Source organism: Onychomys torridus, chromosome 1, assembly GCF_903995425.1.
Source record: "Onychomys torridus chromosome 1, mOncTor1.1, whole genome shotgun sequence".
Taxonomy (NCBI): Eukaryota; Metazoa; Chordata; class Mammalia; order Rodentia; family Cricetidae; genus Onychomys; species Onychomys torridus.
Genome location: NC_050443.1, coordinates 178,814,849 through 178,827,846, shown reverse-complemented (window position 1 = coordinate 178,827,846; position 12,998 = coordinate 178,814,849). Strand labels below are relative to the sequence as shown.

At 36.4% G+C, this 12,998-nt stretch overlaps 2 protein-coding genes across 4 annotated transcripts in view; one reads left to right on the top strand and one right to left on the bottom strand.

Moving 5' to 3' along the window:
- The window catches only part of Pdzd8 (PDZ domain containing 8), a 67,244-nt gene extending 55,295 nt beyond the window's left edge, over positions 1-11,949 (top strand). The window contains exons 3-4 of the mRNA XM_036179371.1: positions 864-1,026; positions 4,320-11,949. Of these exons, the coding sequence (XP_036035264.1) occupies positions 864-1,026; positions 4,320-6,523 (2,367 nt within the window). The 3' untranslated portion in view covers positions 6,524-11,949. The remainder of the gene's footprint in view (positions 1-863; positions 1,027-4,319) is intronic.
- A 22-nt stretch (positions 11,950-11,971) lies between these two features.
- The window catches only part of Slc18a2 (solute carrier family 18 member A2), a 34,199-nt gene continuing 33,172 nt past the window's right edge, over positions 11,972-12,998 (bottom strand). For all 3 annotated transcript variants that reach the window (XM_036174050.1, XM_036174065.1, XM_036174057.1), the window contains one exon: positions 11,972-12,326. In XM_036174050.1, coding sequence (XP_036029943.1) covers positions 12,222-12,326 — 105 coding nt within the window. In that variant the 3' untranslated portion in view covers positions 11,972-12,221. The remainder of the gene's footprint in view (positions 12,327-12,998) is intronic.

The window sequence follows — 12,998 nt, the reverse complement described above, 5'->3', positions numbered from 1 at the left end:
GTTATGATAAGAGAGAAGGTAGATATGAAACTTTAGACTCACAAATATAGGATACATAGAATATTTCCTTTAATTTTACAAAATACAAATAGACTAGATATTGTAACTGTAATTCTTGCTTGATAACTGTTTTGTTGCATGTAATTTTAATAGGTTAAAGTTAAAACCTTCATTTTGTTTAGACAGAAAAGGGGAAGTGATGGGGGAATGTCTTTCTGTATGCTGCAAATACATTGCTCTGATTGGCTGATAAATAAAGCTGTTTGGCCTATGGCAAGGCAGTTTAGAGGCAGGCAGGAAATTCCAAGAGAGAGAGACAGAGAAAATGGGGAGAGGCGCTAGTGAGCTGCCTAAGGAGCAACATGTAATGGAATGCAGGTAAAGCCATGGAACTTATCAATTCATAGATTAATAGTTTAATAGTTATGGGCTAATTTAAAATATAAGAGCTAGCTAGTGAAAGGCTTGAGCCATGGCCATGCAGTTATAATTAATATTAGCCTCTGTGTGTTTACTTGGGGGACACGAGTGGGAGATATTTGTTCTGACCACCAGCAGTCTGGGACACAGGAAATCATCTGACTACACTTCATTATCATCTCCTGTTCCTCCTTTTAAGAATAATCTACTTGGTCCAATTGGTGTTGCTTGCTTGCACATCGGTATACAGCCATACACTGGAGCATAAGCAACCTATGTTTATAACTACATTTAAGTCATAATCTGGAAGTATGTTAATTTATATTGTTACACTAATGGCTTCATCTCTCACCTTCAAAAGTCATTGCTGACTGGGATGTTCTCAAATATATTGCTGTTATCTCAATGTTTTCTTTCCTTTTTTTTTTAACCCTTTATCAAAGGTTGAATTAATAAAAGGGAATTTACAAAGTGTTGGACTTACACTTCGTCTTGTGCAGTCAACTGATGGGTATGCTGGGCATGTCATAATTGAAACTGTGGCCCCAAACTCACCTGCTGCAATTGCAGATCTTCAGCGAGGAGATCGTCTCATTGCTATTGGAGGTACTTACAACTGTGAAGTATAACTTATGTGTACAGAAAAACTACAAATTAGGATGGAGGGTTTTCCTTTTTTCTTTCTCCCTATATCTGAAACAAGCATCTGCTAGTTTTATAACAGAAGAACATCATTATAAATAGAATTGTAAAAGATACCTTAACATGCTTGTAAAATGTTTGCCATGTTAGTCCTAATCTCTAAATCTTTAATGTATTTTAGACTCCTTTAACTAGAACTTCTCTAAATTTCTTCCCCTTCTTACCTTCACCTCTATGCTTATTATTGAATGTAAAATTAAGAACAAGTCATCCCTTCTTGTATATCCATCACCACTGTGACCCTAAATATGCTGATAATAGCACCACTCACATCTTATTGTAGGAATATAAAATTAATAGGAGAGAAACTAATATTCCTTGCCTAAGGGGAAGGGTACACCTAATACTATTCTGAGGCTCCATATTATGTGAAAGGCCAGTGGTTTGTCATTATGCTCTTATTCAGAATCCAACCCAAATCTGGGGTAAATATGTAACCTATATATTGCATACCTTCCTGTCAGCTGGATTGTTGTGAATAATAAAAATAAAAACTGAGGCAAGTTATTTGCTTAAGTGTATATACCTAGCAGTAGAACTCAACTGTGCACAGCAGCACAGAAGTAATCCAAGTCTTTTCAGACTTCATAGTACGTGGCCCAGCTATTGTGGGCTTTGAACACGTAAAACTAAATATAATTATTATTTTTTTAAGAAGAATACAGTGCATTTTTTCACAGCTAAGACAATAAAGTAGAACAGGTCTCAATAAAAAAGTAGTTATTCTTGGCTTTATTAGAGAAACTCTGCCTTTGCTTCAAATCCATCTTGACATTAAGATAATGAAAACAATTTAGTTATGCACCTGGAGGCCAGTAAAGTTAGCATTTTCATGTGGGAATCCCTCTTCTTGTGACATGCACAATGCCTTTCACACCACAGTCACCAGGCAGTAGTATTCAGAAGTCATTCTGATTCAGAAAACCTGGAGTAGAGTTTAAGAATATGCATTTCTCTCTACTTTTTTGTTTGTTTGTTATGTGTTTTTTGTTTTTTTGGTTTTTGTTTGTTTGTTTGTTTTTACCCCCAAGACAGGGTTTCTCTATGTAGCCCTGGCTGTCCTGGAATTCACTCTGTACACCAGGATGACTTTGAACTCAGAGATCCACTTTCCTCTGCCTCCCAAATGCTGGGGTTAAAGGCATGCACCACCACTACCTGGCAAGAATCTGCATATCAAATATGCTTCCCAGGTCATTCTAGTCCTCCTAGTTCATGGACACCTAGGAGGACATAAAGTAGACATCATCCATTACATAGCTCTATATATAAATATAAAAAGTTTGTTTCCCACAGCTAAAATCATGGTACAATATAAATGATTTTTTTGTTAATACATGCTCTTTTGGTCTTACCTACAGGTTATTTTTAATTAATTCTCTAACTTTTAAATGTGCCTTTTAAGTTCTGTTTTCAATTACACAAGTAGAAAATACCTATTATCCAAAATAAATAAGTCTAAGCCATACAGATATTTACAGAGAAAAAAGCAAAAATTACCTTTTCAAGATATCCAACATTCATAAAAGTACAAACATTTTATTGGTTAAAAAGTCATATTTAGTACATATTTGTTGCTAATGTTTCAAACATAATAGAAAAAAACCTTTATTTTTTATTTAATGTGTATGCATGTTTTATCTGCATGTATATCTATTCACCAAATGCATACAGTGTCTGCAGAGGCCAATAGAGGGTGTCACCTTTCCTAGGACAGGAGGTACAGAGGATTATGAGCCACTGAAAGAGATGTGCTCCTAAATGCTGAAGCCATCTCCCCAGCACCAGAAAATCTTTTTTTAGTGTCCCTCCCTATATAAATAAATATATACCCCTCGTCCAAACTCTGGCACACAAACTAAAGTCCTACAATATATTTTTAGTAACTCTTTATTTCTTTTAATATGTCATAAACCTTTGCCTTATGTTAATAGGTATTTCTTAAATAAATTAATTGTAATTCACTTGGATTTACAATAATTTTAGTAATAGGAGATTGGTAAAAGTGGAAATAAGATTGGCAAGATGTTATGTTTAGGTTTAATAATAGAATTATTTTTGCTGCTTTCTAAATTTCTGAGCATGTTTGAAATATCCTGAAAGATATTTGAAATATCCTGAAAGAAAGATCCAGATTCTAGACTGAGGAGGGCAAACCCTGGAATAGTGACCACCTCCACAAATTACCTGAGATGAGGTGAGGGCAAGTTTCCCAAAGCACAAATAAAGAGGTGGGATTGGGGTGATGCTTTTGCATGCTTACTATAGAGCTCATTAGATGATGCTTCACTTGTGCATATGTCAAGCTACCATGCTTCTGGGATGTAGTATTCTTGGATAGAAGCAGTAAAGCTAAGCTAACTTAGTCAGGAAGAACACTTTGAAGAAGCTCAAAATTCCACTGGAAAACCTGACAGCATGGCACCAAAGCAGAACAGGTCTGTTGAGACCTTGCAGTTAAAAGCTGCTTATGACTGTAGTTGTGGCCAGTGGTCAGAGGGAGGAAAATCAGAACACCAAAGGCCAAAGGACCAAAGCTCTGAATTAGGACTGACAGATGAGAGGACATGGGAATCTGCTGTCTCCAGAAATGGGTTAAGAGAACAGTAGCAAGTTGATTTGAAGTCAAGACAAGACAATGTGCATTGTAATCAACTTGTTTAACTATAAAGCAGCTTACCTCTTATTCTTTCATTCTTAAAAAGGTTAGTAATCATGTATATGTCTAATCAACAGGATCTGTGAAAGGGTCTGTTATTTATAGTATAGTATTTTGTTACATTTACTTCAGATTTGGTTTCTGAATTTGAATCATTTGCTTGCAAACCCTGGAGTTATTTGAGAATTTCCTTCAGTAAAATGACTGCTTTCCATCATTCAAAGTGTGGTTTATCCTTTAGTAAACCTCTTTCAATGGGTTTCTGCTCACTTCAACCATTCAGCTGAGATACACTATTGTTTAAGCAAAGAGAGAATGAGAAGCCATTAGAAATTAGCAGCTGCTCAGGGTTTTTGTATTGTCTAGGTAACAGAGTATTTCCAGGCCATCATGTACTGATCAATTCAAAATTTAAGTAAAATTTTTTTTGAGATTTTCTTATTTCTTCCATTTATTAAATAATCCTGAGGTAATGACAGTGCAGGCAGGTTTTATTGCAGGAATTTATACATGCTTTCCTTTTGGAATCTTAAACCAGGTGTGAAAATCACATCAACACTGCAAGTGCTAAAGCTCATCAAGCAGGCTGGTGACCGAGTCCTGGTGTACTACCAAAGACCTGTTGGGCAGAGTAACCAAGGGGCGGTACTACCACAAGACAGTTTGGGCCAGTTGGAAGAAAACTTTTTGTCAAGCTCTTGCCAGCCAGGTTATGAAGAGGAAGCTGCTGGGTTGCCAGTGGATACTGAAAATAGAGACCTTGATTCTGAATTTGAAGACTTGGCAAGTGATGTCAGAGTACATACTGAGTTCAAAGAGGAGGCACAACCATTAAGTCACAGTCCCAAACGTACTCCGACAACACTTTCTATTAAACCCCTTGGCGCTATATCCCCAGTTTTAAATCGTAAATTGGTTTCAGGAATCCATCCACCACCACAAAAACTTCCATCTAAAGAAGGAAATAAACCATCAGCCCTAAAAGTTTCAGAAGCCACAGAAGCAGCATCAGTGTCCAAACCCCAAGGACCCTCTTTCAAACCACCTGTGCCACCACGGCCACAAGTGAAAATCCCTTTGCCTTCCACTGACACCCCAACTCAGGCAGACCCGGACGCTGTTGAAAAGCCAGAGAAGGTGCTGCTCCCTCCTCCTCTTGCAGAGAAACCTGCTGAAAAGCAAATGAAGAACGTGGATCACGGAGAAGATGTGGCAGCAGGTAAGCAGTCTTCAGCAAAGCAAGAAGTAGTGAAAGATCTTACTTCAGAAAGTTCTGGTCCTCCTAAGGATACTTCAGATGACCATCAGATGTGGGAATCATCAGAGGTTCTTTATCGTAATAAGGTAGGAAAGTGGTCAAGAACCAGAGCATCCTGTTTGTTTGACATAGAAGCCTGCCACAGGTACCTGAACATTGCACTGTGGTGCAGGGATCCTTTCAAGTTAGGAGGCCTCATCTGTTTGGGGCATGTTAGTTTAAAACTTGAAGAGGTGGCCTTAGGATGCCTAGCTACATCAAATATGGAATACCTTTCAAACTTCAGACTGGAAGCCCCTGATCCTAAGGCCATGGTCACTAGAACTGCACTACGCAATCTGAGTATGCAAAAGGGCTTCAATGACAAATTTTGTTTTGGTGACATTACTATTCATTTCAAATATTTGAAGGAAGGAGAACCAGACCACCACATAGTTCCTAATGTAGAGAAAGAAAAAGAACTCCATTTGGTTGAAGAAGTTTCTACACTCCCTAAAGAGGAGCATTTTGTGGGACAGATGAGTTTGTCAGAAAATAAACATAGTTTCCAAGATACTCAGTTCCAAAACCCAACTTGGTGTGATTACTGTAAGAAAAAAGTCTGGACAAAAGCTGCTTCCCAGTGTATGTTCTGTGCTTATGTTTGTCATAAAAAATGTCAAGAAAAGTGTCTAGCTGAGACGCCTCTTTGTGGAGCAACTGAGAGGAGACTAGACCGGACCCTGAAAAACCTCAGGCTGGAAGGACAGGAACCACTTGTGGGCCTTCCTCCTCGTGTTGAGATGGAAGCCAACAAGTCAGTTCATAAAACAACAGGTTTGACAAGGCACATTATTAATACTAGCTCTCGTTTACTAAATTTGCGTCAAGTCTCTAAAACTCGCCTTTCTGAACCAGGAACAGATCTTGTGGAACCATCACCAAAGCACACACCCAACACATCAGACAATGAAGGCAGTGACACGGAGGTGTGTGGTCCAAACAGTCCTTCCAAACGAGGGCACGGTGCAGGAATAAAGTTAGTGAGAAAGGAAGGTGGGCTGGATGACAGTGTTTTCATTGCAGTTAAAGAAATCGGCCGTGATCTGTATAGAGGCTTGCCCACAGAAGAAAGGATCCAAAAGCTAGAGTTCATGCTAGATAAACTGCAGAATGAAATTGATCAGGAGTTGGAACATAATAATTCCCTTGTTAGAGAAGAAAAAGAAACAACTGATACAAGGAAAAAATCACTTCTTTCTGCTGCTTTGACTAAATCAAGTGAAAGACTACAAGCTTTGACACTTCTGATGATCCACTATAGAGCAGGCATTGAAGATATTGAAACCTTAGAAAACCTGTCTTTAGACCAGCACTCGAAAAAAATAAACAAGTACACAGATGATACAGAAGAAGACCTTGATAGTGAAATAAGCCAACTGATAGACTCTCAGCCATTCAGCAGCATCTCAGATGACTTGTTTGGCCCATCTGAGTCTGTGTAACAGACAAACTAGTTAAACTTTAAGGTGGTTGGGGACAAAATGCATCTGGAGTGCCACAGGTACAGCCATGTTTCAGTTCTCTCATGGTGCACTTTGGCCTGCTTCTCCAGTTACTTGTTTAAGAATGAAAGTTGGTTTCCCAGCAGAAACATGACAAGCTCACCAAATTGGTTGTTTTAGGTTGTGCTAATAGTTAATGGTTTGGGGTTTATACTTGGAATTGGGTTTTATTAATTTATTTTTAACCTTTTCTAATTATGTAAGCTAACTTTGTGCTTATGTGTGGGTGATGTCTCATTGTCATTTTTCTTTTCATTTTCCTCCTGTTTTTTGAATTAGTGTTAAGTAAGATCCTGTCCAGATTCCTGAAATATTTTCATTCTTATTTTCATCACGGTTATAACAGCAAATTTGTTGCATGCCTAAATTGACAACAGTAATCATTGAAGGAACAGGTTTGAATCTTCTTTCTTCTATGTTTTGAGGTTTGTCAGCTGTACTTAATTGAGGTTTTTGTTATACGGGGTTTGGGGGATTTTTGTTTTATTTTGTTGTTATTGCCAAATATAAATGAAAGCAGACCCTACAGCTTTAAAATGTTATGCTGATTTAGTTTATTATATATATTGCTTGTTTCTTCTGCTTCTGTGATTTTTTTAAAGCTCTTACGCAGTTGAAGTATAGTAAAATTATAGTAATTAGCTAGAAGAGCTTGCATTGAATAGAGGATAAATACAAAATCTAGTTGGTCAAGAATTTTGTAGAGAGGATAACAAGATTTTATTACTGAAGAACAGTAACCAGTAGGATTTTGAAATACCTTCCAAATACTGATGCTTTCCTTTTAAATGGAAGTTATGAACACTCATGATTTTTCATCTTTGGTTCTTTCATAGGCTGTTTAAAATTTCACAGGACTTGTTCTGAAAATGGCTGCATTGATAACTGGCTTTGTTTGAAAAAAATCTAATGTAGGAATATGATATGAAGGACAATTATACAGAATATGTTTACTACATCATTTGGTATCTTGTGGCCTTAAAGGAATGTTAGTCATTCTGAATACTTCAGTAATTCAGACCATCTTCATTCATTGTAAAGAAAAATAAAAATAGACGGTATACATAGGACTTGGGACTAGTTCTCTAAAAATGAAGGCCTGCTGTGGTACTGGGTTCATCTAATGGATGCTGGTAACACACAACTGAGAAAAATATATGAGCTTGGCCCCTGTTGATGTATCTTTAATCTATAGAATAGAAAAGTTTTCCCTTTTACAATAACTACTATGATAACACATAAACCAACTGAATTTAAAACTATGGAACAGCTCTTTGGCTGCAGGAAAATTCATAGTATAATAGTAAAGAAACTAGCCCAGTGTGTAGTCCAAATTGCACCAGGAGTTTAAAGTCAAGCTCTTTAGTGAGCTCTGCAGCTATAGGCAAGTAACAAAGGTCACACAACTTCTCCATCTCCGAAGGTACTTACTCTACCTCATGGGGCTGTTGTGAGAAAAACAGGAGCATGATTGCAAAAATGCTTTAAACAGTAAAAAGCTGTATAAAAGGTATTAGTTACATGAGAAAAAACATTGTTGAGTGTAGAAAGTTACTCCAGTTTTAAACTCAATAGGTAACTCTCATTCCTGTTATTAAGTGAAATATTAGGACACTAGGACACAAATCTTTCTTTGCCAGATTTATAGAAAAGACTGTATCTGTGTAACCCCACCCCACCCCTGCTTTTTTTACTGTTTATTTTAGCATGCTCACAGTTTAAAAGAACACCACAATAGAAGACTTTCCACAACAAATCCCAGAGCTAAAATGCTGTTTCACATCTTATGCTTGAAACAATCTGCCTGATGTATAGCCATGTTTCATCTTGTAAACAATAACTTGCCATTGCTACCCTGAAGGTGATGTGTCCATAAGTGGCTGGTATGTTTATGGATCAAACCATGGAAGTTTTAGTGATGCCCAAGCATGCTCCTGCACTGATTCCTTTGAAAGAGCTGTAGAAATAATGCAAAGCTTTAGTTATAAGAATCTACTCATGCTTTAAAGTGTTAATCTCTGTAGAACCACAATCATGGAAAGCTCAACAGTGCTGCTAATTATGTTTGTAAAATATACCTTTAATGTAGTGCAATATTTTTCTATTGGGAGAGACAGTAGAGGCATCACAATTGTACTTTAGAGCAGGGAAGGAGGGGAAACTCCAAATACCCAATAGTAAGGGATAAGGCGTCAGTTTAAAAGATTGTATTATATTACATTACTCATGTAATCTTGCTGCCATGCTATGTTATCAATAGCTAAAATAATAATAAAGACTACCACGGAAAGTAAGAATATCTTCATTTGATGACATCTAAAAACAAAGTGATTGGTTCATCTGTGTGGCATTATTGCCTGGTATAATTTGGCCATGCAGACAAACTACCAATTCACCTTTACTAAACAAATTTGCAAAAGCATTCAAACTTTTACTATTGTTTTCTTACCTTTTGAAATAGATATATGGATTTTTTTCTAATGCTGTATGGTAATAAGTAGGTTATTCTTAGTAAGACCTGTCTCAGGAAAGAAAAAATTAGACTATTTAAAGTGTATTCTCTTCATTGGTATTTAGATGAATGACCGGGTTAGACAAAATGAACAACATTTTAGTATTATTTTGCAATCACAATATGCTATATTTCTTTTTTATTTATTGTGTTGGATTTTTGAGATTGTCTCTCTCCATAGGTCTGGCTGTCCTAAAACTCAACAGATATCTGCCTGTCTCTGACTATGGAGTGCTGGGATTAAAGGCATGCTCCACCACATCCAGCTGTGCTATATTTCTTAGTAGCAAACTTCATTCAATAATACTAGAATTTATTGTGTAGATACTTTCTCATTCTAAGAAAAACAACAGCCTAAAACTTTGAGAGTAAAGTCTATCTAAAAAAAATTTAAAAACATTTGAACATATTTGGTTCTAATAGTAAGACAATAGAGTTTAAAACTTTTAAGTTCTCTAAAGTATGGTTGAAATCACTTCAATTTTTAAAAGATATATTATCATAAGTTCTAAACTGAGGTGATGGTTTTCGTTACCTCCCCCAAAAGGGGGGGATTGCCTTCATCCTTTTTGATCCCTTGATATTCCTTAAGTTCTGAATAAAACAGCAGGCCACCCTAATCCCGGAAACTACCATGTGTACGCCATTCAAAATATTCCTAATTTCTAGATCTTCCAGAGCAATTTGTCATTGTTCTGTCAAATGGCTAGGTATTACAGCTCTCTTCATCAGATAATTATTATCTCTTCATGGCAATTAGAACAATTTTTGAGTTAAACTCCAGGGCAACTCACTGTTTTCCCAGACTGATAGAATGTAACAAGTCATATGTTTCATTTAAAGCAAAGAGTGGAAAGCCAAAGATGATGGTTCACCCTAGCCTGGAGTAACTTTTGCCTGATGCCTGCAAACACAGAGAATGCTTTTTAATTAAATATCTATAGCCAAAACAACGTCTATGTATTTTATTCCAACAATAATATTAATGAAATGGTTTATGAAAGAATAAAGGCAGGCACAGCACAGTGTTCAAGAAGGTTTATTAAGTAATGTAGCTAAAGTGCAACCAGGGCAGATACACTTAGCAGTCAAAAGAAAGTTGAGTACCCATTGCTACCTCACTAAGACTTTTGTGTCTTGAGTTACTAAGTACAAACAAGAGCCACCTCTACCCATTAAAAACGTTCTTTTTCTGGTACATGCACAGTATGTTTTAAACACCCTATTTTCAGGCTTGTGTAACCAAGATATTAGTCATATAAATGTCTTTACTTTCCCCTTAGAAACAAGTTAATCTTTTGCTCTCCAAACAGTCCTAAATTTTTTATTTTATCTTTCCCTTGGAGTTGAGTAACTGGCGTGCCTTTGCTGGTCATTCTTACTGAAATGACATCAGCATCAATTACTGTATATGGTATTTTGGGCAAGGAAAACCACAAGCCCTCTCTAACCACATTACTTCCTTCTAAAGCTGTCCTGGTGAAGTCTAAGTCCCGCCTTCTGATTTTAGTCATGTGAGAGTTCCTCTAAGGCCATCTTTCAGAATTGCAGACCTATGTGACTGTTCAGTAGTTTAATGAGTAGAAAGCCTGTTTCTTTCAAACACACCAGACTTCAAATCACCAAGGTCCCATCAAAAGCTTCATAAAGCAAAAGAAGTATTGGCCGCTTTCCTAAAGAATATGTAATAGCCAGTAAGGTTGAGGGGTGGTTGTCCTAAAGTTCTCTTAATGTTCAAGGTCACACAAACACAATTAAGCTTAGCAAAACTGACAGGTTTGTTTTTTTTTTTTTTATGATTTCACAACTGCAGAATTAACAAGTACTATTTGAGACATATTCTATACTGTGTGTATTCCAGAAGGTTTTAATCTCATACAAAGCAATTAAAGATAATGTTCAGTAATATTAGCTGGCACACTGAAAAGATACATCAGTGTTGTCATGCTTAGAAAAATTATTCTACCCAGCACACAAGATGATACACATACACATTTGTAGATTTTTTTTTTTCTGCTTCAGAAAGGGAAAGTGTTCTGACCACCCTATCTTTCTTAATATAATCATGTTAGCCATGAACAGTTTCATTCCTTCATCTTTGTTTGAAATTCTTTTCTACATTATATGAACAACTTTCAGGAGTCTAAAAAATAACAGCAACTCAAAATTAACAAATCTCTAGAAAAACACTTGGATGACCTGCAAGCAGGTGAAAGATGTAATAGTCTGATTTTTGACATAGCAGCTTGATAGCCTCATTTCCTTTTCCAAAACATGAAGTAGGTTTGATAGATCATACCATGCTTAACCTTGACAATGTATAAAATACATACTTTATTTTCACCCAATGGGACCATCAAGTATATATCTTTCAAAGAAAGCAACATTTGGGTTCTTTTCTCTGCTTTCAGAACATTTACTTTTTACTCCTTGTTGGCTTTAACGATTGCTGCCAATGATACAACACAGAAAGCAATTTACAACCATCCCTTTCCAGGTGGGTGGTTATAATAGAAAACTAATGCCAGCAAAGGTTTATGAATAAGTCTGAAAGATGGCTGACATAATTTCTTGTTCTCTGCGCTTGAAATAACTAGCTTTTAACTCATAAATACATTGATAATAATTACAAGCTAAATAACAACACAGTTAGTGTTGCTACATAACGGCTCTGTCTTACATGATTCTGTTTCTCAGACTTCTAGTTTCTTATTGGAGAGTCTCAGATAATGTGTGCTTTAAACACTCATTACCAGTATTCAGAAAAAAATATAAGATTTTTTTGGTCCAAGTGTTCATTAATGTAAGTTAAAAAATTATATTTGATTTGGATTCAAATATTTATACATTTACATTATACCTATTTCGTCAAAATATATTGTATAATATTTAATAAAATCAAATACATAAAATAAAGTTTTCAACACTATTTATACAAACCCCTAGAAAAGCTGCTTTTTCTTTATAAGGCTGTTGGCAGTCGATCATAACCATGGAAAAGAAAGTATCACCTTTGGTTGTTTTACTTTTTGCCAGGAATGGATGATGTGACTAAGACAGCTCTGCTCGAGTCGTTTCACTGGAAACACTGCTACATAGTTAAGCACTTGGCAACTTTAGAGGGTCTCAGTCACTTTCAGATTCTTCATCGTCACCGATGGGATATGACTGAACATTATTCTGGGTGTACATTTTTGTTTTAATGGGACAGTTGTGGTCCATGAGGATAGCCTGAAAGCAAAATGCAAGTACATTAACTTCTGTTTTGTAAAGATAAGATGGTTTTAACCCACTGCTGTTAAGGGTTACTATTTTGAAAGCAATTGCCATGTCTTGGCCTTGAAGATCTCAAATTCTCCACTTAGTGAAAAGTTTTAGGTAATAGGCAAGAAGTGAAGTAGTCTCTAGGTATAATGTTTTCTTTGTGCCTGTTGGAGGTAGGAGTTGAGTCTTGTGAAAAAAGGATGGGTGGATTAAATTTAAGAAAGGTTAAACTGAGAGTCTTATGAAGGGAGGGAGCTATGGACCCCATTGCATGCAACTTCCATTTTATAGACTGCCACAACAGGGTACTTCATGAAGATGTTTAAATGGAATTCTTGTTGGAAATAGAAGGAAGTCTGAACTGAAATCCACTCTATTATCTCCATTTGTGGATCTTGTTCTGATGGTAACCATCTACACAGATTGTTTTACAATATGTTCAGGCCACATTTTGCCATGGCCTTTTAGATAGTTTCCCAGGTTAAACATTCCAGGGCTTTGTTCACAAATGTTATGTTTAGACTATATCTCTTCAGATCCTAGCTGTCCTCTTTTAGCACAAACATACACATAAAAGTCCTCTGCACTTTTTTGTTGAAAATTAAACCAAAAATAAGTATAACTGCAAAAGGAAAACAA